General features: G+C 46.2%; 1 protein-coding gene across 2 annotated transcripts in view; it reads left to right on the forward strand.

The window, feature by feature from the left end:
- The first annotated feature begins 3,251 nt into the window (after positions 1-3,251).
- Positions 3,252-27,801, forward strand: part of LOC122932669 (retinol dehydrogenase 16-like) — a 108,319-nt gene continuing 83,769 nt past the window's right edge. Inside the window, exon 1 of one of the 2 annotated variants that reach the window (XM_044287214.1) lies at positions 3,252-3,465. In XM_044287214.1, coding sequence (XP_044143149.1) covers positions 3,352-3,465 — 114 coding nt within the window. In that variant the 5' untranslated portion in view covers positions 3,252-3,351. The remainder of the gene's footprint in view (positions 3,466-27,801) is intronic. The other variant, XM_044287215.1, reaches the window with a different exon arrangement.

A 27,801-nucleotide genomic window follows, 5' to 3' on the forward strand; every position in this document is an offset into this window, starting at 1 on the left:
AGCAGGTGGAAGAAGAGGAGGAGGAAGCTGAGTAGGAGGAGGTGGCAACAGGAGGCAAAGAATGTTGCCCTGCGATCCTTGGCGGCGGAAGGACGTGCGCCAAACAGCTCTCCGTCTGGGCCCAGCCGCGACTACATTTACCCAGTGTGCAGTTAGGGAGATATAGCGTCCCTGGCCGTGCTTACTGGTCCACGTATCTGTGGTTAGGTGGACCTTGCCACAGATGGCGTTGTGCAGTGCACACTTGATTTTATCGGATACTTGGTTGTGCAGGGAAGGCACGGCTCTCTTGGAGAAGTAGTGCCGGCTGGGAACAACATACTGTGGGACAGCAAGCGACATGAGCTGTTTGAAGCTGCCTGTGTCCACCAGCCTAAATGACAGCATTTCATAGGCCAGTAGTTTAGAAATGCTGGCATTCAGGGCCAGGGAACGAGGGTGGCTAGGTGGGAATTTACGCTTTCTCTCAAATGTTTGTGAGATGGAGAGCTGAACGCTGCCGTGTGACATGGTTGAGATGCTTGGTGACGGAGGTGGTGGTGTTGGTGGTACATCCCCTGTTTGCTGGGCGGCAGGTGCCAACGTTCCTCCAGAGGCGGAGGAAGAGGCTGAGGCGGCAGCAGCAGAAGAGGTAGCAGGGGGAGCCTGAGTGACTTCCTTGTTTTTAAGGTGTTTACTCCACTGCAGTTCATGCTTTGCATGCAGGTGCCTGGTCATGCAGGTTGTGCTAAGGTTCAGAACGTTAATGCCTCGCTTCAGGCTCTGATGGCACAGCGTGCAAACCACTCGGGTCTTGTCGTCAGTGCATTGTTTGAAGAAGTGCCATGCCAGGGAACTCCTTGAAGCTGCCTTTGGGGTGCTCGGTCCCAGATTGCGGCGGTCAGTAGCAGGCGGAGTCTCTTGGCGGCGGGTGTTCTGCTTTTGCCCACTGCTCCCTCTTTTGCTACGCAGTTGGCTCGGTCTCACCACTGCCTCTTCCTCCAAACTGTGAAAGTCAGTGGCACGACCTTCATTCCATGTGGGGCTAGGACCGCATCGTCCCCTGCATCGTCTTCCACCCAGTCTTGATCCCTGACCTCCTGTTCAGTCTGCACACTGCAGAAAGATGCAGCAGTTGGCACCTGTGTTTCATCATCAGAGACATGCTGAGGTGGTATTCCCATGTCCTCATCATCAGGAAACAAAAGTGGTTGTGCGTCAGTGCATTCTATGTCTTCCACCGCTGGGGAAGGGCTAGGTGGATGCCCTTAGGAAACCCTGCCAGCGGAGTCTTCAAACAGCATAAGAGACTGCTGCATAACTTGAGGCTCAGACAGTTTCCCTGGTATGCATGGGGGTGATGTGACAGACTGATGGGCTTGGTTTTCAGGCGCCATCTGTGCGCTTTCTGAAGAAGACTGGGTGGGAGATAATGTGAACGTGCTGGATCCACTGTCGGCCACCCAATTGACTAATGCCTGCTCAGGCCTTACCATCCTTAGAACGGCATTGGGCCCCACCAAATATCGCTGTAAATTATGGCGGCTACTGGGACCTGAGGTAGTTGGTACACTAGCACGTGTGGCTGTGGCAGAACGGCCACGTCCTCTCCCAGCACCAGAGGGTCCACTAACACCACCACGACCATGTCCGCGTCCCTTACTAGATGTTTTCCTCATTGTTATCGTTCACCACAACAACAAAAATATTATTTGGCCCAATGTATTGAATTCAAATTTAGGCCTTTTTTTACAGACACCTAACACTATCTGGCTATCTATTTAGGTATCGTATTACACTAATACAGGCACAGCAGTAACCACAGATTTAGCTGACTATAAATTTGAGGCCTATTATTTAGGCGCTGGGTGACAGGTATACGTTTACGGACAGAATTAGACTGGGATATGCACAGTAGCGTGTGTGTGAAGTTATTGAGAATGACCCTATCAGCACCTTGAATCTAATATACCCTTTTATGGATACATTTAAAGTAGGCCTGATACAGCAGAAACCACTAATTTAGAGAATTGCTAAATTGGGAATTGTATTTCAACCCAGAACAAAAACTGTGCTTTGACGGACACTAAATAACTTGCCCAGCTACAGCAATAACCACAGATTTAGCTGACTATAAATTTGAGGCCTATTATTTAAGCGCTGGGTGACAGGTATACGTTTACGGACAGAAAAAAGTGAATGAAAAACGCTCTGGGCAGCCTAAAAACAGTGAGCAGTTGAATAGCAGCAGTTCAATGATCCACAGCTGCAGATCGATCACTGAATGAAGTCTTTTGGAGGAGTCAATCACTGCCTAATCTCGCCCTAACGTCGCAGCTGCAACCTCTCCCTACTCTGATCAGAGCAGAGTGACGTGCGGCGCTACGTGACTCCAGCTTAAATAGAGGCTGGGTCACATGCTGCTCTGGCCAATCACAGCCATGCCAATAGTAGGCATGGCTGTGACGGCCTCTTGGGGCAAGTAGTATGACGCTTGTTGATTGGCTGCTTTGCAGCCTTTCAAAAAGCGCCAAGAAATCGACGAACACCAAACCCGAACCCGGACTTTTACTATACAGTTCGGGTTTGCTCATCTCTATATGGCAGCCATTTTAGATTCTGCCATTTTACAGCTTTCAGAGTGCAGGGACAGACGTGTGAAGGCTCTAGGGAAAGCAAGTGGAAAACCGATTGTGGAAAAAAAAGACTGAAAAAACTATAAGTGTAGGGAAAGGATAGGAATCATTTCACAGCATCTTAGTGCAGGGAGAGATGTAAGAAGGCGCTAGGGACATTGATAAGAAAGCGATTTACAAGTGCAGGGAAAGATTATTTGGGGATTCAAATAGTCATTAGACAGCTCTGTCATTCCAGCTTTTTGTTATTGGGCTGCAAGTGTTATGTTAAAAAGCCTTTAGTCGCTTATATCTTAGCATCTTATTCAGTACGACAAGAAAAATATATACGCATTTCACTTCTGCAGTCAGTGGCGTGTCTCTAATAGAGGCAGACCTCGCAACTGCTATGGGCCCGAAGCGGAAGGGGGCCCGGCTGTGGAGGAAAGGCCCCACGCCCTCATTACAATTAGCACAACAACTCCGTCCAGACTCCAGAGACCATGCCAGGGCATCTGGCTCAGCCTTTCAGCTCCCCTCCTTGTTTCTTCTGTGCAAGATGTGCCCCAGCAAGGGCCAGATCCTACCACGAGGAGATGCCCTCAGGGGCTGCACTGCTGAGGAGAGGTCATTTTTCAAAAGCTACAGCAAGATGTGCTGCTGCCATCAGAAGCCTCCCCAGTGCTCCCCGTCCTCACTCTGCTCCTCCTCCCTGCCCTGGCACACTGCAGAGTCTTCCTCTGCTGGTATGTAATCCATGTGCAGCAGTTGGGACAGAGGAAGTGGGGAAGAGAGCCTGCTGCACTGCCTGCTGAGGAGAAGATGTCCACCAATCAATCCTGACTGTTTACCCTGGAGACCTGCTCAGAAGGTAAGTGTGTATTTAAATATATGTACATGTGCCTGTGTACTGTATTCTGTACACATGTATGTGATGTGTGTGTAATTGTCTAATGTACCTGTATATATGTGAATGAGTAAAAGTATATATATGTGTGTGTGTTTACAATATGTACAGTATATAGGATGTGTGTGTGTGTATGTATATATATGTGTGTGTGTATATATATATATATATATATATATATATATATACACACATACATACACACAGATGTAGCAGAGTTAACACACATGAGTTTTCACATTTAGTTAATGCGTTATATGAGTGGTGTTGAGCAGACTTGTGTTTTAAGTTCAGCGTATAAGGTTTGGATTTTCTAAGAATCCCATTATGGATTTCGGTACCACAGACCACAACAAAATTCTATGACGGCATCCACCACGGAAGCCTATAAGAGGCTTTCCGTATTGCATTCAGTCATAATAGAAGTCTGTGCTGGACATGCTATGCCGTCATAGAATTCTATTATGGTACGTGGTAGCAGAATCCATAACGGAATTCTTAGATAACCCGAACCGTGTACGCCAAACTTGAAAATACAAGTTCACTCAATACTAGTTATGGCTGTGACTGTTAGGCTACTTTCACACCTGCGTTCGGTGCCGATTTGCCTTGTATCTGAACAGACGGGTCCGCACCGATAATGCAAACGCTTGTATCCGTTCATAACAGATCCGTTTGCATTATTCATAAAAAAAAAAAAAGTCTAAGTCAAAACAGATCCGTACTTACATTGAAAGTCAGTGGGGGACGGATCCGTTTTCAATTGCACCATATTGTGTCAGTGAAAAACTGATCCGTCCCCATTGACTTACATTGTAAGTCAGGACGGATCCGTTTGGCTCCGCATAGTCAGACAGTCACCAAAACGCTGTAAGCTCCGTTTTAGTGACCGTCTATAAAGCGCAACGAGGACCAAACGCAGCCAAATTGATGCATTCTGAACGGATCTGTATCCATTCAGAATGCATTGGGGCTGAATTGATCCGTTATGGGCCGCTTGTGAGAGCCCTGAAACGGATCTCACAGGCGGACCCACAAATGCCAGTATGAAAGTAGCCTTAAAGGGTTTGTCATACTCACTTCTTTCCCTACTCAGCTCCTTTGATATGAGCACAGGAGCATTTCATGCTCCAATGCTCTCCCTTGCCCTGCGCTTAAGGGCTTTTTCTGCAGATCCCGTGACGTCACCAAATCTCCAGAAAAATTCTCTAGATTCAGCGCAGGGCAAGGGAAATGCTCCGACGCTCGTGTCACTAGGGCTGAGTGGGGGAAGAATGGGGTTTTGTCTGGGGTTAGCTCTGAACCCGGAAAAAATAAAGCCATCTGATCGCTGCACTTCGTTCACATCTCTGGTGATCGGCATCTGGTAGAGCAGGGGTCGGCAACCTTTGGCACTCCTGGTGTGGTGAAACTGCAACTCCCAGCATGCACACTTGCTTGGCTGTTCTCAGAACTCCCATTGAAGTTGTAGTTTCACAACAGCTGGAGTACTGGAGGTTGCTGATCCCTGTGGTAGAGAACATCCTGCCAGAGTTCACTAATCCACCACTGCTGGTTTCTGCCCTTCACCAGTAGAACAGTTTTTGTCAGGCCGAAACCCTGCTGGTAGTCTGCCATAGTCTATGGCAGGAAAGCTCAACCTGCAGTCCTCCAGCATGCCCTAATAGTTTTAGGTTGTCCGGGGTTGCTGGGAGTTGTAGTTTTGCAGGAGGGTGCTAGTTGGGCATCAATGGGGAACAGCAGAATTCACATCACTGTTCTGTTTTCCGTTCTTCTGATCCGTCAGAAGAAAAGATAAATAAACAAAACACAGATCCTGTATTTTAAGCATCCGTTATGCTCAGTTATGCACATTTTGCATCCTCTTTAGCCATTTCTGTATGATATCTGTTTTTTTCAATGTAAAAAAAAGTTCTACACAAATTTTTTTTCTTACTGTCTAAAATAACGTATCTCAGATGGAAATGGCTAAAATGGATGCAAAATGTGCATAAATGAACATAACGGATGCTTAAAATACAGAATCTGTTTTATGCTTTTTTTTTCTTTTCTTATGACTGATCAGAAGAACGGAAAACTAACAGTAATGTGAACACGTGCTTGGACGGTAGTGCTATATAGTACATTATACCTACTAATGTCACCCCTTGTGTACATGTTGTTTCATAAGCACCCCCCAGGTTATCAAAAACAGTAGTAATGTGTAAAGTAGCACCAATGTACCTACAGTTCATGGGTGAGGGAGGGGAGGGCTTGGGGTAGAAGGTTGAGAAGGTTGGAGGGACCAGAGATTGGTAGTCAGCGGGGCTTGGAAAGGACCATGGGGGCCCAGTTCAGATTCCTGCTATGGGGCCCAATGAATTCTATGTACACCCCTGTCTGCAGTTATTTATATTGAAAGCGTAAAGGGGAGTATTCCAGTACAACAAGAAAAATATATACTCACTGCACTGTTGCAATTATTTCTGGTTAAATCGTATAGGGTCGTATTCCAGTACAAGAAAAATATATTCTCACTGCCTTTCTGCAGTTAATTCTGGTGAAAGCGTATAGTGGCCTATTTCAGTTTAACAAGAAAAATATATTCTCAGTTCACTTCTGCAGTTATTTCTGTTAAAAACGTATAAGGGTGTATTACAGTAAAAAAAGAAAAATATATACACACTACATTGTTGCAGTTATTTCTGGTGAAAGTGTATAGGGGTGTATTTCAGTACTACAAGAAAAATATGTACGCACTTCACTGGTGCATTTATTTATGCTGAAAGCATTTACTGGCCTATTTCAGTACAAAAAATATATACTCTCAGTTCACGTCAGCGGTTATATGTGTTGAAAGCATGGCTGGGAGTCAGCGGGGTGGCAGCAGTGGGAGGTTGGGAGCCAAATGTGCCAGGGGTAGAGCACCCGCTTCACAGCAGCCTACCTACCCGGAAAGTTGTGGTGCAGAGGTTCATGGAAGTAGTGGCGGTAGCAGTCAGTCAGTGCGTCGGTTATATGTGTTATTTTGTGTTTCAGTACAAAAATAAATAAACATTCTCAGTTCACGTTGGCGGTGGTTATATGTGTTGAAAGCAATTAGTGGCCTAATTCAGTACAAACAGAAAAATACATTCTCAGTTCACGTCGGTGGCGGTTATATGTGTTGAAAGCATGGCTGGGAGTCAGCAGAGTGGCAGAAGTGGGAGGTCAGGAGCCAAACAAGCCCGGGGTGGAGCACCTGCTTCGCAGCAGCCTACCTACCCGGGAAGTAGTGGCACAGGGGTTCACAAAAGTAGCGGCGGTAGCAGTCAGTCAGTGCGTCGGTTATATGTGGTAAAATCTTTATTGAAGTATTTTGGTCGAAAAACAACATTTATTCAGCGGTCAGTGCTGTGTTTATATGCGGTAAAAAAAAATTGTGACTTATCTTGATGAACTTCGACTCTTTCATGCTCAAAGCTATCTTGACGCTTTGTCTTGTCATTGTTTGTAGCTACTAGAGGCCTGTTCATGCCAGGTAGGTTCCCCCAGGAGAATCTTGGTCGATCGACACTGTCATTGTGCCATTCTGTGGCTTCCTCATGTTGCTGCCACCTCCACACTCTGTCATTAGGCCACTCTGTGGCCTCCTGATTCTGCTGCCACCTCCAGACTCATTGTGCCACTCTGTGGTCTCCTCCTGCTGCCACCTCCAGACTCTGTCGTTGTGCCACTCTGTGACCTTCTCATGCTGCTTCTGCAGTGACCAGGATGCGGGTATACTGATGCCACTTTAATGGTGTGGGTCAGGATATGGGTATAATAGTCTATAGTTTTGTTCGTGATGCCAATTTCAGCAGTGCAGGGTACTGTCACAGGGCCCTTTAAGGTGTTGTAACTCATGTACCAGTTTAGGAATACCAGAGTGGTGTAATGTCTCTGTATGGTAATGGTGTCAACATTGTCTCCTACCTGGGTACGGCTGCACTCCTGGCTCACTTGCAATAAATTGAAGTTAGTGATAGTGGGAGTATTAGAGGAATTTGCAGCAGAAATTGAGATCCAGACGTTTGGTGAAGTTCAAACTTGTCTTTACTGATTGTAACTTTCATCCAAGCAAGATACAGCTTTTGTCTTAGGTCCCAGCAGGTATTGGCAATGGTTTCCAGGGATTTATCTTCTGCTCTCTCATGTACCTGGAGCTTTGCAGGAAAGGATGTCTGCTTGTTAGCTCTATTCTATGGTAGGAATTTGGCTTCTGTACTTTCTATCTTCTTCTGTCTGGGGACTGACTAGCTGAGAAGGAATATGGCTTATCCTGGGTCTCTGGTCTGTACTCACAGTTATCTTCACAGGGTATGGTTTCTTCCTGTAACTCTGGAGTTGTCTACTTGCTTCTACCAGCTGAGGCTGAAGGCTCAGACTGGGGATGATTATCAATGTCTCAGCCGAGACAAGATCCTGGCTGCCTTCCCTATGCACGGAGGGCTAGAACTGGTTATAACTGGTTTTAACCTTCCTTGCTGCAGGATGTGGGAACCTTCACTTCCCTTAAGCAGGGGGTCAGAACAGAAAAGGATTGTTCCACTCTGAATGGCCATAATATTAAAACTGTCCCTACCAATGATGCTGCCACCTGCTGGTTAACCTGCAACATAACAAGGAAAAATTACTTTTAACATTGTTTTATGCACATTTGTGAATGGCATGAGCAAAATCATATGTGATGACAATATAAAGGCCCTTAACAGATAGTAGCAGGGTAGATAAGTGTAGTAACACAACTCTGGGGTGTTACACTTCCACCTCCAGACTCTGTCCTTGTGCCACTCTGTGGCCTATTCATGCTGCTGCCACATCCAGACTCTGTTGTTGTGCCACTCGTTGGCCTCCTCATACTGCATCCACCTCCAGACCCTGTCATTGGGCCACTCTGTGGTCTCCTCATGCTGCTTCCACCTCACCACTATGTCATAGGGCCACTCTATGGACTCATGCTGTTCACACCCTTCCCCACTTCATGACTTGTCCTCTATTTTGGCCTTCGGCCTGGCTGACATCATTTATCGGACACTTCTTCAGATTTTTCAGAAGGAAGGACAAATGAGACGCACAGCAGATCCTGTCTGTGTAGCAGCTTTAAGGCCTGTATGGTCCCATCAGAATTGGCTTATAAATTGGTAGCCAAAAGCAGGAGTGGGTAGAAAACACAAAAGTAGAGTTGAGCGAACCTGAACTGTAAAGTTCGGGTTCGTACCGAACTTTAGGATTTTTGGACCCCGAACCCGAACGTTTCTGTAAAAGTTCGAGTTTGGGTTCGGTGTTCGGCATGGCTGTGATTGGCCAGTGCAGCATGTGAACCAGCCTCTATATAAGCTGGAGTCACGTAGCGCTGAACGTCACACTGCTGTGCTTAGTGTAGGGAGAGGATGCTGCTGCTGTGAGGGAGAGAATAGGACAGAATCTTTAATCAGAACTCCAATTGAACTCAGCGATCTACATAGATTTAGTTGTGTGAGTGCAGTGCACAATATTTTTACCCTGCCCTGAGCCCAGTGACAGAGAAAGATAACTTTTAGCTGTCTGTTAGTTACGTGGGTGGAAAGCTCAGTGAACCAGCACTGCATATGTGCTTTTGTAACCTTCAAATCCAAGCTTGAAATACTGCAATAATAATAATCTGGTTTTAAAAAAACAAACTTTTTGGGCAATATCCTACATCTGGTGCCTTTGCAGCATTAGTCAGTGTGCAATTTAAGCTAGAAATACAGCTATAATTTTCTTGGTGTTTAAAAACACCCTTTTGGGGCACAATACACAATTTTACAGCCCTTGCTGCAACTGCACATGTGAAATTCAAGTGTTATATACAGCTGTCATATTCTGTTAGTAAAAAAAACACCCTTTTTGGGGAAAATTCTTAATATTGCAGCCCTTGCTGCATCTGTGATTGTTAAAAACACGCTTGAAATACTTCAATAATTTTCTGGCTTTGAAAAAACACCCATTTTTGGCAATAACCTTCATCTTGGGCCTCTGCCGCATTAGTCAGTGTGCACTTTAAGCTAGAAATACAGCTATAATTTTGTAGGTTTAAAAAAAACACCCTTTTTGGGCAAAATACACAATTTTACAGCCCTTGCTGCATCTGCACTTGTGAAATTCAAGCGTTATATACAGCTGTAATATTTTGTTAGTAAAATAAACACCCTTTTTGGGCAAAATACTTAATTTTGCAGCCTTTGCTGCATATGTCATTGTGAGATACACCCTTTAGATACTGTGGTTCTATTCTGCTATTAATAAAACACCCATTTTGGGCAAAAAAATTTAGTTGCGGCCTAGTCTGCATCTGTACGTGTGAGATACACCCTATAGATACTGTAGTTCTATTCTGCTATTAGAAAAAACACCCATTTTGGCCAAGATCCTAAATTTGAGAAATAGGAGAGCGTCAAATAAGGGACGTGGCTCCGGTCGTGGTGCTGCTAGTGAAGCTCCTGTTGCAGGGAGAGGACGTGGTCGATCTGTGCCAGCTACACGCACAAGTGAAACACCTTCCTCAGGTGCAAGTAGGCGACAGAATCTGCAGCGGTATTTGGTCTGGCCTAATGAGGCTCTACGAATGGTGAGGCCAGAACAAGTACAGGCGATAGTAGATTGGGTTGCTGACAGTGCCTCTAGTTCCTTCACATCGTCTCCCACACAGTCTCCTGCTGAAAGATCAGAGTTGGCACCTGCAGCCGATGTCCATCAGTCTTTTACCTCCCCCCTTGCAAATCAGCCAAGCAGTCTGAGCCCCAAGTCATGCAGCAGTCTCTTCTGCTTTTTGATGATGCTGTTAGCAGGGTTTCCCAGGTCCATCCACCTATCCCTGCCCCAGAAGTGGAAGAGATTGAGTGCACCCATGCCCAACCACTTATGTTTCAAGATGAGTACATGGGAGGACCATCGCAGCACGTCTCAGATGATGACGAAACACAGGGCCAACTGCTATTTTTGATATTTCCTACTCTTTTGGGGTGTACCCTAATTTAAACAAAAAAATAAAAATAAAAATAAAACAAAAAAACAGTGTTAGCTGCCTTGACTTCCTCCACTGCCGCTTCCACCTACACTGCTACGTCCAACGCCACCTCAACCTCCTACTCCATATGGACCTCCACCGTATAGATCAAGATTATTTTCACTAATTTGTCTGTTACATTGTTGGGTTACATATCTAAATTTTTTGGCTGTGATATACACCTGCTCTACCTAGTGGATAGGTTAATTAAATGTCACTAATTTGTCTGTTACATTGTCAGGTGAAATTCACCAATTTTTGGCTATGATATACCCCTGCTCTAAATAGTAGACAGGTTAAAGGGGTTGTCCAAGTTATATTTATTGATGACCTATCCTCAGGATAGGTCATCAATATCAGATCGGCGGGGGTCCGACACCCGGCACCTCCTCCTATCAGCTGTTTGAAGAGAAGGCGTGCGCGGTGTCAGCGCTGCCTCCTCTTCACTGTTTACCTTCTAGCCGTTGCATCTGCAGTGGTGAGCAGGTGTAATTACACCCAAGCCGTCCCATTCATTTCAATAGGAAGGCTTGGGTGTAATTACACCTGCTCACCACTACAGATGCAACGGCTAGAAGGTAAACAGTGTAGAGGAGGCAGCGCCAGGGCCGATCCTACACGGGGTGCAGTGGGTGCCCCGCACCCCAGCGCTGTCACCCGAAAGGCGCCGAGCACAGGGCCGGACTGGCCTGCCTGGATAGCGGGAAATTTCCCGGTGGGCCGGCAAGCCTGAGTGCCGCAAGGCCGCGGCTCTGGTGACAAGTGGGGGTGGCCGCGGCAGGGCAGAGCAGGAGATGAGCGCCTCCATTGCGGAAGCGCTCATCTCCATAGTCATCTGTATTGCCGTCCTCAGGACGGCAATACAGATGCCTGTGCTGCGGCAGAGGAGGGAGAGGTGTGTCCCCTCCTGTTCCTCTGATAGGCTGCCGGCTTAGTGCTGGCAGCCTATCAGAGCTCAGGCCGGTGCAGGCGGCGCGATGACGTCATCGCGACGCGTCGCCTGAGCCGTATAGCGAGGGACACAGACGGAAGAGGCGGCCTGCATCGCATCGCATTGCTGGAGGTAAGTATAAGTGTATTATTTTTTTTTATTTTTTTTATATAGGTACAATACTGGGCTGGCACATGATAAGGGGGGCTACTGGGCTGGCACATAAGGGGGGACTACTGGGCTGGGCTGGCACATGATAAGGGGGGACTACTGGGCTGGCACATGATAAGGGGGGACTACTGGGCTGGCACATGATAAGGGGGGCTACTGGCACATGATATGGGGGGCTACTGGCACATGATATGGGGGCACTCTGGCTACTGGCACATGATATGGGGGCACTCTGGCTACTGGCACATGATAATGGGGGGATCTGGCTACTGGCACATGATATGGGGGGGGCTCTGGCTACTGGCACATGATAAGGGGGGGGCTCTGGCTACTGGCACATGATATGGGGGGCTACTGGCACATGATAAGGGGGGCTACTGGCACATGATAAGGGGGCTACTGGCACATGATAAGGGGGGCTACTGGCACATGATAAGGAGGGCTACTGGCACATAGGGGGGCTACTGGCACATAAGGGGGGCTACTGGCACATGATATGGGGGGGCTCTGGCTACTGGCATATGATATGGGGGGCTCTGGCTACTGGCACATGATGGTGGGGGGGCTCTTATTTCTGGCACATGATCGGGGGCACTCTGGCTACTGGCACATGATATGGGGGGCTCTGGCTACTGACACATGATATGGGGGGGCTCTGGCTACTGACATGATATGGGGGGTCTCTGGCTACTGGCACATGATGGTGGGGGGGCTCTGGCTACTGGCACATGATTGGGGGCATCTATGGGGGCACATCTTACTGCAGATTATTGGGGGCTAAAAAAGAAGATATTTTATATGGGGGCTCTGTATAGGGGCATTTTATACTGGGACACATTATGGTGGGTACTATGGGGAAGGAGGGGCACTATGGGGGTCATCTACGGGGGCACTGAGAAGGGGTATTTTATATTGGCACATTATGGGAACATTAGCTCAACTGGGGGCATTACAAATGTTTTGCATATTATAAGGAGAATTATTACTACTGGGGGGGCATTATGGTGGGCTTTATTACTCCCCCATGGTATGACCCCCTAGTAGCAGCACCAGCCTCTCCCTGCTCTGCTATCCCTCTGCCCCTTCTCCAAATCCTTATTATGAAATCTTTCTCATTAGGTTAAAGCACAACATCAGCTCCGCCGAGCCCCCGGCCAAAGTGTTGAAGTGGCGTCCGAGATCCCCAAGGGCCAAGTCAAGTAACTGTAAGTTTTTATGGGGGTTCTACAAAAGAGCTATCGTGGGGCAAAGTTCATATTCGTGTTTACACACGTGTTTTAAAATGAATGCTTTCTCCTATTATAAACAAGTAAATAATGACGCAATGCTGTGGGGCTGGTGTGCAACTTTTTCCAGGGCTGGTTTTTATCCCCAGTCCGGCCCTGGCCGAGCGAGCCGCCGGGACTTTTTTTTTTTTGACTTTTTTTTTTTTGACTTTTTTTTTTTTTTGACTTTTTTTTTTTTTTTAAGCCGAGCCGCCGATTCGTGGGGCTGAAGTTGGGGGCTGAAGTTGTTGCCATAGAAACATTGTAAAGGGGAGGAGTTAGTAAGATAACCACGCCCATGTGGGGGCGCCAGAAATATTTCTGCACCCAGGCGCCTGTGACCCTAGGATCGGCCCTGGGCAGCGCTGACACCGTGCACGCCTTCTCTTCAAACAGCTGATCGGAGGGGGTGCCGGGTGTCGGACCCCCGCCGATCTGATATTGATGACCTATCCTGAGGATAGGTCATCAATAAATATAACTTGGACAACCCCTTTAATAAATTTCACTAATTTGTCTGTTACATTGTTGGGTGAAATTCACAAATTTTTGGCTGTCATATACCCCTGCTCTACCTGATGGACAGGTTAATAAATCTCACTAACTTGTTTGTTACATTGTCCGGTGAAATTCACAATTTTTGACTGTGATATACTCCTGCTCTACCTAGTGGACAAGGAAATAAATTTCACTAATTCGTCTGTTACATTCTTGGGTGACATTTTACCATTTTTGCCGTGAATAAACACCTGCTCTGCATAGGTGACAGGGAACTAAATTTAAAAAAATCATCTGTTACATTGTTAGGTTACATTTTACAAATGTTGCCGTATACAAACCCCTGCTCTGCATAGGTGACAGGGACCTAATTTTTGTAAAATCGTCTGTTCCATTGGTGGGTGACATTAACCCATTTTTGCCGATAAAAAACACTTGCTCTGCATAGGTGACAGGGACTTAAATTTCTAAAATTCGTCTTTAATTGGCCCTTTCATTCGATCCTTCCACTTAAATAACTTGTCCCACATTTCAATTTGATCATATTGCAGCCATTGACCTCCCTTGGATGTGGTATACCTTTCTCACGCTCCCTCTCTGGCGTGGAACCCTGATTCACCGCTAACCGTGACTAACATGGTAGGCGCAGAAAAGAACATCAAAAGTTGATAGAGCAGATATCCAATTGGATTGAGGACATCACAGGGACGTGCCACATGGTGGAGCAGTATATGTGCACACGCCTACATGTACTGACTGATGGGTCTGCCCCCTTCAACTTCTGGGTCTCCAAATTGGGCACATGGCCTGAGCGTGCCCTTTATGCCTTGGAGGTGCTGGCCTGCCCTGCAGCCAGTGTATTGTCTTAACGTTTGTTTAGCACTACTGCAGGGGGTTATCACAGGTTATATTTCCCAATGTTTTGGGGTGTATCCTATTATTTTTTATTTTTATGTATTTTATGTTAAGTCATTTCCCTATCCACATTTGTTTGCAGAGTACTTGCCATGATCTTAACCACATTTTGCTGCCATTTGCAGCCCTCTAGCCCTTTCCATGACTTTTTTAGAGCAATTTTAGTGCTCCATTGTTCGGGTCCCTATTGACTTCAAAGGGGTTCAGGGTCAAGTTCGGGTCCGAAATTCAAACTTTTTTTTTTAAGTTCGGCCGAACCTGTCGAACCTGAACATACAGGTGTCCGCTCAACTCTAGCCAAGATATGTGTCCCCTTCACAGTAATAATCCACATTGTGCCCCCTTCATAGTAGAAATCCCTATTGTTTCCCATTAACAATAACAATGCCCACTCTGTCACCTTCACAGTAAAAATGAATACTGTGCCTTCAATGTAGTAATGCCCTATGGCTCTGTGCCCCCTCCATAGTAGAAATTCCCATTGTGCCTCCTTCACATTAGTAATGTCCTCTGTGCCCCCTACATAGTAATGAGGTCATCTGTGACCCCTCTGTATTAAAAACAATAAAAACACAGTACCTACCAAACTTGTCCCGCTCTTGAAGCTCACAGTCCTCTCTTTTTACTGCAGGCACAGATCGCTCTGCAGCACTGTGTGGGCAGAGTCTGTGCAGATTACCGGGCTGCAGGCTCCGCCCACACAGGGCGGCAGCACGATCCGTGGCTGCAGGCTGAATGGTGAAGTGAGCAGAAGTCTTCCTGCTTCACCATTCTGTGCCTGAAGGAGGGGAGGAGCCTGGGAGCTGAGCAGTGAGTGACAGGACCGCAGCTCCCCGCGGTCCAGTAATAAGCGTTTTCATCTGTATTGATGGAAGCGCTCATTGCTTCTGGTAGCTGTGTTGTGGGCTGCCGGGTGCTGAATCCGGCCTTGGCCATAGGCTTGGCTCCACTTTTCATGGAGGACGAGCTACTAGAGGACAGCCAGCAGCTACTGCCCAGCTAAGATCTGGAGGAGACATCCTCCGCTTCCTCCGATAGAAGGGCAAGTAGTGATGAGGAGAGTCGCGTGGGAGCAGGTGTTGCAGCCGTTCAGGCTCCTGGCCCTGAGACCGTTGAGGGGACATCGGTGACGTGCAGACATTAGCGGATGATGATGTTGCCGATCACACTTAGGAGCCGGATGAGGAAGGGTATCATCATCATCAGGATCCAGAGGGAAAACAAACCAGGCTGGTGTAGTGAGCTGCATTTATATTTATTCAAGGAGATATATAACGCGAGTTTGACCGCGACGCGTGGTTGATCAAGTGTGGTTGCGTAAGTGTGTGACTTAAGATTAAGTGAGGGAGTATCTGAGAGCTAAATTATTTGTGGACATTGAGTGCCTGTATTTGACTGTATTGTGTGCTGTGATAACACTTTTTTTTCCCCTTCTCCAGGGGTTGCACAGGTGAGTAATTAGGCTGTCTAATTAGGGTGTGGTTGTCTAATTAGGAGACTATAAAAACTCAGCAGTGAGAGCAGCACAGCCTTTTTGTATCCAGAGGGAAAACAAACCAGGCTGGTGAAGTGAGCTGCATTTATATAAGGAGATATATAACGCGAGTTTGACCGCGACGCGTGGTTGATTAAGTGTGGTTGCGTAAGTGTGTGACTTAAGATTAAGTGATTTTAGATTCAGGGACTTCAGTGGGGGACTGTAATTAGCCAGTTTCTTAGTACTACATTATATTGTATTTTTCGCTTTTGTGGTGTAATCCCCATTTAGTATGTAATAGAAAAAGGTAAATGAGGCGCACAGGAACACACAAGGACCAACCAGAGGTGCACTCAGTAAAGTGGACTCACCCAGTCCACTAAAATAACGTGAAACTTGTGATAAATGAACTGGGCACTCTCAGGATATAGGGATCAAACAGATATTTATTGATGTATAAGACAATAAAAACGACAATAAAAGAGAGAATGTGGCCCTCCTGTAGGAAATCTATGTATAAAACAGCACTTGCTCACTGTAGCTGGCACTCTGAATCTAGATGGTGTAAGGGATCGCCTCTTATTTGGGGGTCCTTCTCACAGATACGACTTTAGGACACCAGGTTTCAGGTCCAAACCGTGCATTTATTGTGCACACTCCAACCAATACAGGTTATCATGAAGTCGCAGCTTCACCTTACACATGTGACATCCACATAAAATAATAAACACTTGCCCGGCTAGGATCTAACTAACACAGAGTTTCCTGACTCACCTAAGTCCTTGCTCACACCCTGTGAACACAAGCAGCTTTCTCAGCCAATGTCCCACAGCCTCCTGGCTGTACAGAGCACAGTACGCCCACTGCCTCTAGTCCAGTGTCTCAGCACACATGGGGAATAGTGGTCTCTCAACCCTCCTGGCTTGGACCACACAGAGCCTCCAGGCCTCTGTCCACTGGCAACACACTCCCCCCTTGCCGACACCCTGGGAGGTGCTTTGTGCAAGCCTGATTACTCTCAGCTGGTCTCACCTGTGGTGGAATAGGGGTGTGGACCGAACTATCCACCCCTTCCTTGCCTCTAACCTGCATGAGACCTGTCACTGTCTCACAATGGGTATTATAAACTACACATGGCATATTCCTGCAATAAAACGACAATAAAAAGGTACATCACAAATTATTCACACAAAAAAAATCGCAATAAAAAAAATTGCACAATAAAAACGCATACATATCGCAGATGCTGAATGTTCACTGGGAAAACTACAAATGCGAGTTGTTCCCCAACTCACTGACAAAGTTCTAAAGCTCCAAGGTAACAGTATGAGGCACCGTGATGTGATAGTCCCACAACAAACAGGTATAGCAGCGTCCCGCTCTATATTCAACCAGTAGCGTCCCACTGGGCTAATAGCATTTAAGTCTTGTTAAATCTCCTGTCAGCAAAAATTTGATGAAAAAGATAGTCTTACCGGAAAAGTACTCCTCACCACTTCGTTGCCCACCGTCACTCTGCTGGGTCGTGTTTTTAATTACCTCCAGACTTTTTTGAGCGGTCAGGTTATTGAAATCCCACGTAGGTAAAAGTTTGGCATGTGCAGCCCGGTCTCTGCTGTAGGCTGTCACGGATTCCTTATACCTGAACCTTATCGTGGTGTTGAGCAGTATGGTACGAGGTTCTGGCACTATCTGTTGGTCCTCACTCCTTAAAAATTCGGGGTCCTGTTAGAGCTAGACGCGTTTCGGGGCTTAAGATTGCCCCTTCCTCACTAGCCTACCGAAGAAGGGGCAATCTTAAGCCCCGAAACGCGTCTAGCTCTAACAGGACCCTGAATTTTTAAGGAGTGAGGACCAACAGATAGTGCCGGAACCTCGTACCATACTGCTCAACACCACGATAAGGTTCAAGTATAAGGAATCCGTGACAGCCTACAGCAGAGACTATCACGTCACGGTGCCTCTAACTGTTACCTTGGAGCTTCAGAACTTTGTCAGTGAGTTGGGGAACAACTCGCATTTGTAGTTTTCCCAGTGAACATTCAGCATCTGCGATATGTATGCGTTTTTATTGTGCGATTTTTTTTTTTTTTTTATTGCGATTTTTTTTTTTTTGTGTGAATAATTTGTGATGTACCTTTTTATTGTCGTTTTATTGCAGGAATATGCCATGTGTAGTTTATAATACCCATCTAGATTCAGAGTGCCAGCTACAGTGAGCAAGTGCTGTTTTATACATAGATTTCCTACAGGAGGGCCACATTCTCTCTTTTATTGTCATTTTTATTGTCTTATACATCAATAAATATCTGTTTGATCCCTATATCCTGAGAGTGCCCAGTTCATTTATCACCCATTTAGTATGTGTTCCACAATTGACAACGCAGTCCAGTGCACATCTTGCATGATGTATGCAGTCCTGGAACAGGAGTTCAAGGGTGCATATCTTTGTTCAAGATGTGAGCAAATTACCCGTTTGGAATCGCAAATCGAGTCTCTAAATGGGCAAGTTGCAACACTGAGAGGCATTTACAATTTGCAAAAGAGTTTGCTTCTCACCGAGCAAGCACTCTTTTGGGTAGATGAGGGGGAGGGTGACAGAGAGGAGGCTGAGGAAAGTGAGGTAGCTAGCTGGGTAACAGTTAGAAAGCGGAGTAGAGGGAAGAGTGCCAGGGAGGCTAGCCCTGATCTGACACACCCCAACAAGTTTGCACGTTTGGCAGATGAGGGGGATGTCAGTCCAGGGATGGCACTGCCGCAGCCGGACACTTCCTCTGCCAGTAAGGGGAATGTCAGCTCCGGTAAGCAGGGGACCAGGAGAGCAGGGCAGGCCAGACAGGTGCTGGTAGTGGGAGACTCAATTATTAGGGGAACAGATAGGGAAATCTGTCACAAAGACCGTGATCGCCAAACAGTGTGCTGTCTTCCTGGCGCTAGAGTTCGACACATCGCGGATCGTGTTGACAGATTACTGGGAGGGGCTGGAGAAGATCCAGCGGTCATGGTCCATATCGGAACCAATGACAAAGTTAGGGGTAGGTGGAGGGTCCTTAAAAATGATTTCAGGGATTTAGGTCAAAAGCTTAGGGCAAGGACCTCAAAGGTAGTATTTTCCAAAATACTACCTGTGCCACGGGCCACACAAGAAAGTCAGCGGGAGATTAGGGAGATTAACAAGTGGCTCAAGAACTGGTGTAGGAAGGAGGGGTTTGGGTTCCTGGAGAACTGGGCCGACTTCTCTATCGGCTACAGGCTCTATCGTAGGGACGGGCTGCACATCAATGGGGAAGGGGCAGCTGTGTTGGGGAAGAAGATGGCTAGAAGGTTGGAGGAGTGTTTAAACTAGGGACTGGGGGGAAGGGTAATTATGTTATAGGATGGGAAGATAGTGCAGATAGAGACCGGGGGCAAGGTAGTGGGACTGGGGGAGGAATGGAAGGAGGGACTAGAACAGTTCAGAAGGAAAGGTGTAGGTTAAAAAATATACATAAACCTCTCAAATGTATGTATACTAATGCCAGAAGCCTGACTAATAAAACTGGTGAACTGGAATTAGTGATGTGTGAGGAGGACTATGACATAGTGGGAATAACTGAGACATGGCTAGATGATAGCTATGACTGGGCGGTTAATGTACAGGGTTACAGTCTGTTTAGAAAGGATCGTCAAAACCGGAGAGGGGGAGGGGACTGCCTTTATGTAAAGTCCGGTCTAAAGCCCACACTCCGGGAAGATATAAGTGAGGGACATGAACATGTGGAGTCACTGTGGGTAGAGATACATGGAGCTAAAAACAATAATAAATTACTAATAGGAGTTTACTATAAACCATCTAATATACCAGAGTCCACAGAAAATCTACTACTAAATGAGATTGACGAGGCGGCAAATCATAATGAGGTGGTTATTATGGGGGACTTCAACTACCCAGATATAGACTGGGAAACTGAAACTTGTATATCTCATAAAGGAAACAGGTTCTTGGCAATAACCAAAGACAATTACCTCTCCCAACTGGTTCAGGACCCGACTAGAGGGACGGCCATACTGGACTTGGTATTAACCAATAGGCCTGACAGAACAACAGACGTGCAGGTTGGGGGACACCTGGGAAATAGTGACCACAAAGTAATAACCTTCCAATTATCATTCAAAAGAGCGTTTCTACAGGGAGGAACAAAAATACAAAACTTCAAAAAAGCTAAATTTAGCCAACTAAGAGAGGCCATAGGCCAAACTAACTAGGACAAAGTCCTCACAAATAAAAATACAGCCACAAAATGGGATATCTTTAAAAGCATCCTAAAATCTCATTGTGAGAGGTACATACTGTATGGGAATAAAAGGTTAAGGAACAAAAAGAAACCAATGTGGATAAACAGAACTGTAAAGAAAGCAATAAATGACAAAAAGAAAGCATATAAAACACTAAAACAGGAAGGTAGCACAGAAGCACTGAAAAACTATAAGGAAAAAAATAGAACATGTAAAAAACAAATGAAAGCGTCAAAACTAGAGACCGAGAGATTAATTGCCAAAGAGAGTAAAACTAACCCTAAAATATTCTTCAATTATATAAATGTTAAAAAGTATAAATCTGAAGGTATCGGACCATTAAAGAGTAATGAGGGGGGAGTCGCAGAGAGCGACGAGGAGAAAGCAAAGCTGTTAAATATTTTTTCTCCAATGTATTCACTGAGGAAAATAAACTGTCAGATGACATGCTGAATGTTGAAATAAATTCCCCATTAAAAGTGTCCTGTCTGACCCAGGAAGAAGTGCAACAGCGACTTAGAAAGATTAAAATAGACAAATCGCCAGGACCGGATGGCATACACCCCCGTATCCTAAGGGAATTAAGTAATGTCATAGCCAGACCCTTATTTCTGATATCTGCAGATTTTATATTGACAGGGAATGTCCCACAGGATTGGCGCATGGCAAATGTGGTGCCAATATTCAAAAAGGCTCCAAAAACAGGGCCTGGAAACTATAGGCCGGTAAGTTTAACATCTGTTGTGGGTAAACTGTTTGAAGGTTTTCTGACAGATGCTATGTTAGAGCATCTTAACGGAAATAAGCAAATAACGCTTCATGAGGGATCGGTCAAGTCAAACTACAAACCGGATACCAAAAAAGTTGGGACACTATACAAATCGTGAATAAAAACTGAATGCAATGATGTGGAGGTGCCAACTTCTAATATTTTATTCAGAATAGAACATAAATCACGGAACAAAAGTTTAAACTGAGAAAATGTACCATTTTAAGGGAAAAATATGTTGAATCAGAATTTCATGGTGTCAACAAATCCCCAAAAAGTTGGGACAAGGCCATTTCCACCACTGTGTGGCATCTCCCCTTCTTCTTACAACACTCAACAGTCGTCTGGGGACCGAGGAGACCAGTTTCTCAAGTTTAGAAATAGGAATGCTCTCCCATTCTTGTCTGATACAGGCCTCTTACTGTTCAATCGTCTTGGGCCTTCTTTGTTGCACCTTCCTCTTTATGATGCGCCAAATGTTCTCTATAGGTGAAAGATCTGGACTGCAGACTGGCCATTTCAGTACCCGGATCCTTCTCCTACGCAGCCATGATGTTGTGATTGATGCAGAATGTGGTCTGGCATTATCTTGTTGAAAAATGCAGGGTCTTCCCTGAAAGAGATGACATCTGGATGGGAGCATATGTTGTTCTAGAACCTGAATATATTTTTCTGCATTGATGGTGCCTTTCCAGACATGCAAGCTGCCCATGCCACACGCACTCATGCAACCCCATACCATCAGAGATGCAGGCTTCTGAACCGAGCGTTGATAACAACTTGGGTTGTCCTTGTCCTCTTTGGTCCGGATGACATGGCGTCCCAGATTTCCAAAAAGAACTTCGAATCATGACTCGTCTGACCACAGAACAGTCTTCCATTTTGCCACACTCCATTTTAAATGATCCCTGGCCCAGTGAAAACACCTGAGCTTGTGGATCTTGCTTAGAAATGGCTTCTTCTTTGCACTGTAGAGTTTCAGCTGGCAACGGCGGATGGCACGGTGGATTGTGTTCACCGACAATGGTTTCTGGAAGTATTCCTGAGCCCATTCTGTGATTTCCTTTACAGTAGCATTCCTGTTTGTGGTGCAGTGTCGTTTAAGGGCCCGGAGATCACGGGCATCCAGTATGGTTTTATGGCCTTGACCCTTACGTACAGAGATTGTTCCAGATTCTCTGAATCTATTGATGATGTTATGCACAGTTGATGATGATGGATGCAAAGTCTTTGCAATTTTTCGCTGGGTAACACCTTTCTGATATTGCTCCACTATCTTTCTGCGCAACATTGTAGGAATTGGTGATCCTCTACCGATCTTGGCTTCTGAGAGACACTGCCACTCTGAGAAGCTCTTTTTATACCCAATCATGTTGCCAATTGACCTAATTAGTGTTAATTGGTCTTCCAGCTCTTCTTTATGCTCAAGTTTACTTTTTCTAGCCTCTTATTGCTACTTGTCCCAACTTTTTGGGGATTTGTTGACACCGTGAAAATTTGAATCAACGTATTTTTCCTTTAAAATGATACATTTACTCGGATTAAACGTTTGATCTGTCATCTACATTCTATTACAAATAAAATATTGACATTTGCTATCTCCACATCATTGCATTCAGTTTTTATTCACAATTTGTTTAGTGTCCCAACTTTTTTGGAATCCGGTTTGTAATTTAATCAGTTTCTATGAGGAGGTAAGTTCTAGACTTGACTGCGGCGAATCAATGGATGTTGTGCATTTGACACTGTACCACATAAAAGGTTAGTATATAAAATGAGAATGCTCGGACTTGGAGAAAACGTCTGTAAGTGGGTAAGTAACTGGCTCAATGATAGAAAACAGAGGGTGGTTATTAACGGTACATACTCAGATTGGGTCACTGTCACTAGTGGAGTACCTCAGGGGTCAGTATTGGGCCCTATTCTCTTCAATATATTTATTAATGATCTTGTAGAAGGCTTGCATAGTAAAATATCAATTTTCGCAGATGACACTAAACCGTGTAAAGTAATTAACACTGAAGAGGACAGAATACTACTACAGAGGGCTCTGGATAGATTGGAGGCTTGGGCAGATAAGTGGCAGATGAGGTTTAACACTGACAAATGTAAAGTTATGCACATGGGAAGGAATAATGCAAGTCACCCGTACTTATTAAATGGTAAAACACTCGGTATTTTAATAAACAGCAAACTAAGTTGCAAAAAACAGTGTCAGGCAGCTGCTGCCAAGGCCAATAAGATAATGGGTTGCATCAAAAGGGGCATAGATGCCTGTGATGAGAACATAGTCCTACCACTTTACAAATCATTAGTCAGACCACACATGGAGTACTGTGTACAGTTCTGGGCTCCAGTGAACAAATCAGACATAGCAGAGCTGGAGAGGGTCCAGAGGAGGGCAACTAAAGTAATAACTGGAATGGGGCAACTACAGTACCCTGAAAGATCATCAAAATTAGGGTTATTCACTTTAGAAAAAAGACGACTGAGGGGAGATCTAATTACTGTGTATAAATATATCAGGGGTCAGTACAGAGATCTCTCCCATCATCTATTTATCCCCAGGACTGTGACTGTGACGAGGGGACATCCTCTGCGTCTGGAGGAAAGAAGGTTTGTACACAAACATAGAAGAGGATTCTTTATGGTAAGAGCAGTGAGACTATGGAACTCTCTGCCTGAGGAGGTGGTGATGGTGAGTACAATAAAGGAATTTAAGAGGGGCCTGGATGTATTTCTGGAGTGTAATAATATTACAGGCTATAGCTACTAGAGAGAGATTGTTGATCCAGGGAGTTATTCTGATTGCCTGATTGGAGTCTGGAAGGAATTTTTTATTCCCCTAAAGTGAGGAAAATTGGCTTCTACCTCACAGTTTTTTTTTGCCTTCCTCTGGATCAACTTGCAGGATGACAGGCCGAACTGGATGGACAAATGTATTTTTTCAGCCTTATGTACTATGTTACTATGTTAGGAGAAGAGGGTGGTAGCTTGCGCGTGAGGCAGTGGCTGAGCCAGCATGATGGCAGCGTGGCTGTGAGTCAGCAGGGTGGCAGCAGTGGGAGGTCAGGAGCCAAATGTACCCGGGTAGACCACCCGCTTCGCAGGAGCCTACAGGCCCGGAAAGTAGTGGTGCAGGGGTTCACAGAGGCAGTGGTAGCAGGCAGTCAGCGCGGAGTGTTGGTGGGAAAATGCCATACTCACCAGTATGGCAATTTTTTGTTAGGCCGCCAAAGGAGGTGAACATGGCCATTTGCCAGATTTGTGTGCAGAAGATGAAGCGTGGCCAGGGTGCCAATGTTGGCACCATGGCCCTGCGTCAACACATCCAGCATCACCATAAAGTGGCCTGGGAGAACCGTGGCTCAGATGTTTTCTGATGTCATTCCGTCAGCAATCGATCACTGAAGTAATTGCCAAGAGGCAACAGTATGCGTGCACTCATCCAACGGTGTAGAAGCTGAATGTGCTCCTGGCCAAGTTGCTGGTACTGCAGTCCCTCCCTTTCTAAGTGGTGGACTCTGCACCTTTCAGAGAACTGATGGCTTGTGCCGTGCCGAGGTGAAGAATCCCAAGCCATCATTTCTTTGCCAAAAAGGCAGTACCAGCCCTGCACAGATATGTAGAACAGAAGGTGGGCCAGTCCTTGAGCCTGTTGGTGTCTGCCAAAGTGCATGGCAGCGCCGACGTGTGGAGCTGTAACTAAGGTCAAGGACAATATACACTCACCTAAAGAATTATTAGGAACACCTGTTCTATTTCTCGTTAATGCGATTATCTAGTCAACCAATCACATGGCAGTTCCTTCAATGCATGTAGGGATGTAGTCCTGGTCAAGACCATCTCCTGAACTCCAAACTGAATGTCAGAATGGGAAAGATAGGTGGGCTACAACAGCAGAAGACCCCACCGGGTACCACTCATCTCCACTACAAATAGGAAAAAGAGGCTACAATTTGCACAAGCTCACCAAAATTGGACTGTTGAAGACTGGAAAAATGTTTGCCTGGTCTGATGAGTCTCGATTTCTGTTGAGACATTCAAATGGTAGAGTCCGAATTTGGTGTAAACAGAATGAGAACATGTATCCATCATGCCTTGTTACCACTATGCAGGCTGGTGGAGGTGGTGTAATGGTGTGGGGGATGTTTTCTGGGCACACTTTAGGCCCCTAAGTGCCATTTGGCCATTGTTTAAATGCCACAGGCTACCTGAGCATTGTTTCTGATCATGTCCATCCCTTCATGACCACCATGTACCCATCCTCTGATGGCTACTTCCAGCAGGATAATGCACCATGTCACAAAGCTCGAATCATTTCAAATTGGTTTCTTGAACATGACAGAGTTCACTGTACTAAAATGGCCCCCACAGTCACCAGATCTCAACCCAATAGAGCATCTTTGGGATGTGGTGGAACAGGAGCTTCATGCCCTGGATGTGCATCCCTCAAATCTCCATCAACTGCAAGATGCATCCTATCAATATGGGCCAACATTTCTAAAGAATGCTATCAGCACCTTGTTGAATCAATGCCAAGTAGAATTAAGGCAGTTCTGAAGGCAAAAGGGGGTCCAACACCGTATTAGTATGGTGTTCCTAATAATTCTTTAGGTGAGTTTATGTCTACGGCCCACTGGGTAAATGTGGTTCCAGCCCAGCCACACCAGCAACTTGGCCAGGTGCCACCGCTTCCGCCTCCACGTTCTTACGCCGTTGGTCCTGTGACAATGTCCGCCTCTGCCCCCTCATCCTCCACCATGTTCTTCGCCTTCACTGCAGGGACAATTCACAGTGCACCACCAGCATACCACATTTGCAGGGCACGGCGGTGTCACACTGTTCTGCACCTAATTTGCCTGGGTGAATGGAGTCACACAGGGGAGGAACTGCTCCTCGTCCTCCATCAAGAAATCTAATCATGTATTTTTTAACTCAAAATCGGAACCATGGTGACCGACAACGGGAAGAACATGGTGTTCGCGCTGCATCAAGGAGGGCTGAGCCATGCGCACTGCATGGCTCATGTGTTCAATCTGGTTGTCAAGCGGTTCTCTTCCACCCATCTTCAAGACATCCTGAAAATGGGCATGAAACTCATACACCGCAAAGCACAACCTCCTTGAGCTGCAGCGGCAGAACGGCATCCCCAAACATAGGCTGATATACGACGTTTCCCACCAATTTGCATTCCACCCTCCATATGTTGGGCCGACTATATGAACAGAGAAAGGCCATAAACGATTTCCTGATGATACAAGTGGACAGAGGTGCACCTCTGTGTAACTGCGATCTTATCCAGTGACACCTGCCGTTTGCTCAGGCCCTTTAAGGAGGCCACTTTATTTGTCAGTCGACAGGACTACGGGATGAACAACGTCATTCCACTGATTCATGTCCTGGAACAGATGCTGCTAAATCTGGCTGGCTAGAGGACAGGAGACGTGGCGACTACATCTCACGCCCAAAAGAGCCCTGTGGGAACTGAACTAGAGGAGGAGGAGGAAGAGGAGGAGGACATTTGAGCACAAGCAATGTGTAGAAAAATGAGTGGTTTTTCTACACAGGTGACAGGAGAGGAGGAGCAGGAGCTACAGGGCCATGAGGAAGATGAGGCAGAGGACCCAGACACACCGTGGCAGTATGCAGTGGAGATGGGGGCAGGAAATCCCTCCGAGTCACTTGCGCAAATGGCCCGATGCATGCTCACTTGCTTTCGTAGTGTCACCATTCGCCAGAGGGAGGACTACTAGATCTCCATCATGTTAGACCTTCGCTACTGGTCCAAAATGGGGGCCTTTTTTCACATCCGCTGATAGGGAGGACAAACTGAACTACTATTGAGACATCCTTTGTAGTTAGTTGGTTGCTGCCTATGTGCACCATCGCCCATACTCACGCAGGTCTGACCGGGGGGGGCCCTCTGCGCTCACATTTTACTGCCATGGCTGCTGGGAGGTGGAGGGGGGGGCAGGAGCAGTGCCAGGTCCATCAACTGCAACTTAAGTTGATGGACCTGGCAGTTTTATTCACCCGTCTACTCACCAGCAGCAGCAAGTATTCATAGAGCAGAATCTGAACCAGCAGGTTGATGCATACTTGGAGTGCACCCTGCCACCCCACATCGAAGATCCCCTGGACTACTGGGCAGCCAAACTCGACTTTTTGCCGCAACTGGCCAAGTTTGCCCTGGACAAGCTTTCCTGCCCAGCCAGCAGTGTGGCATTAGAGCGGGTGTTTACTGCGGCGGGGCCATAGTTATCCCAAGGAGAACTCGCCTATACACCCAAAATGTAGAGAAACTGAAATATAGAGAAAATGAATCGGGTGTGGATCAGCCAGGATTTTCAAACACCAATGCCTGATGCATCAGACTAGATCATCCATGGTGCCACACCAACACTTTGACAAAAGAGACCTGTTTCTTCTGGCTACCTGCTTCAGATACTATTCTGATGCTGCCTCCAGCCTGATGCCATGCCTGCTGCCAGGTGCTCCTACTATCAACCACCATCTTCAGCTGGTACTGGCATTGCCCTCCACCTACCCACTCTGTCACTGGGCCACTCTGTGGTCTCCTCCTGCTGCTGCCACCTCACCACTCTGTGGTCTCCTCATGCTGCTGCCACATCACCACTATGTCACTGGGCCACTGTGTGGCCTCCTTATGTTGCTGCCACCTCACCACTATGTCATTGGGCCACTCTATTGACTTCTCATGTTGTTCCCACCCTCCTCACTAGGCCACCATTTTGCCTTTTTGGCCTGTTGACATCATCATTTATTTTAACCTACTTCTGATCTGTCAGAAGTAAGGAAAAATGAGACGCACAATCGATACTGTCTATGTAGCAACTGTAAGGCCTGTATGGTCCTCTCAGAATTGGCCTTTGATTTGGTAGCTAAAAGCAGAAGTGGGTACAAAACACAGAAGACATACAAATATTCTATTATCATGTTATCTCTGTA

The sequence above is a fragment of the Bufo gargarizans genome, chromosome 3 (assembly GCF_014858855.1).
Source record: "Bufo gargarizans isolate SCDJY-AF-19 chromosome 3, ASM1485885v1, whole genome shotgun sequence".
Lineage (NCBI taxonomy): Eukaryota > Metazoa > Chordata > Amphibia > Anura > Bufonidae > Bufo > Bufo gargarizans.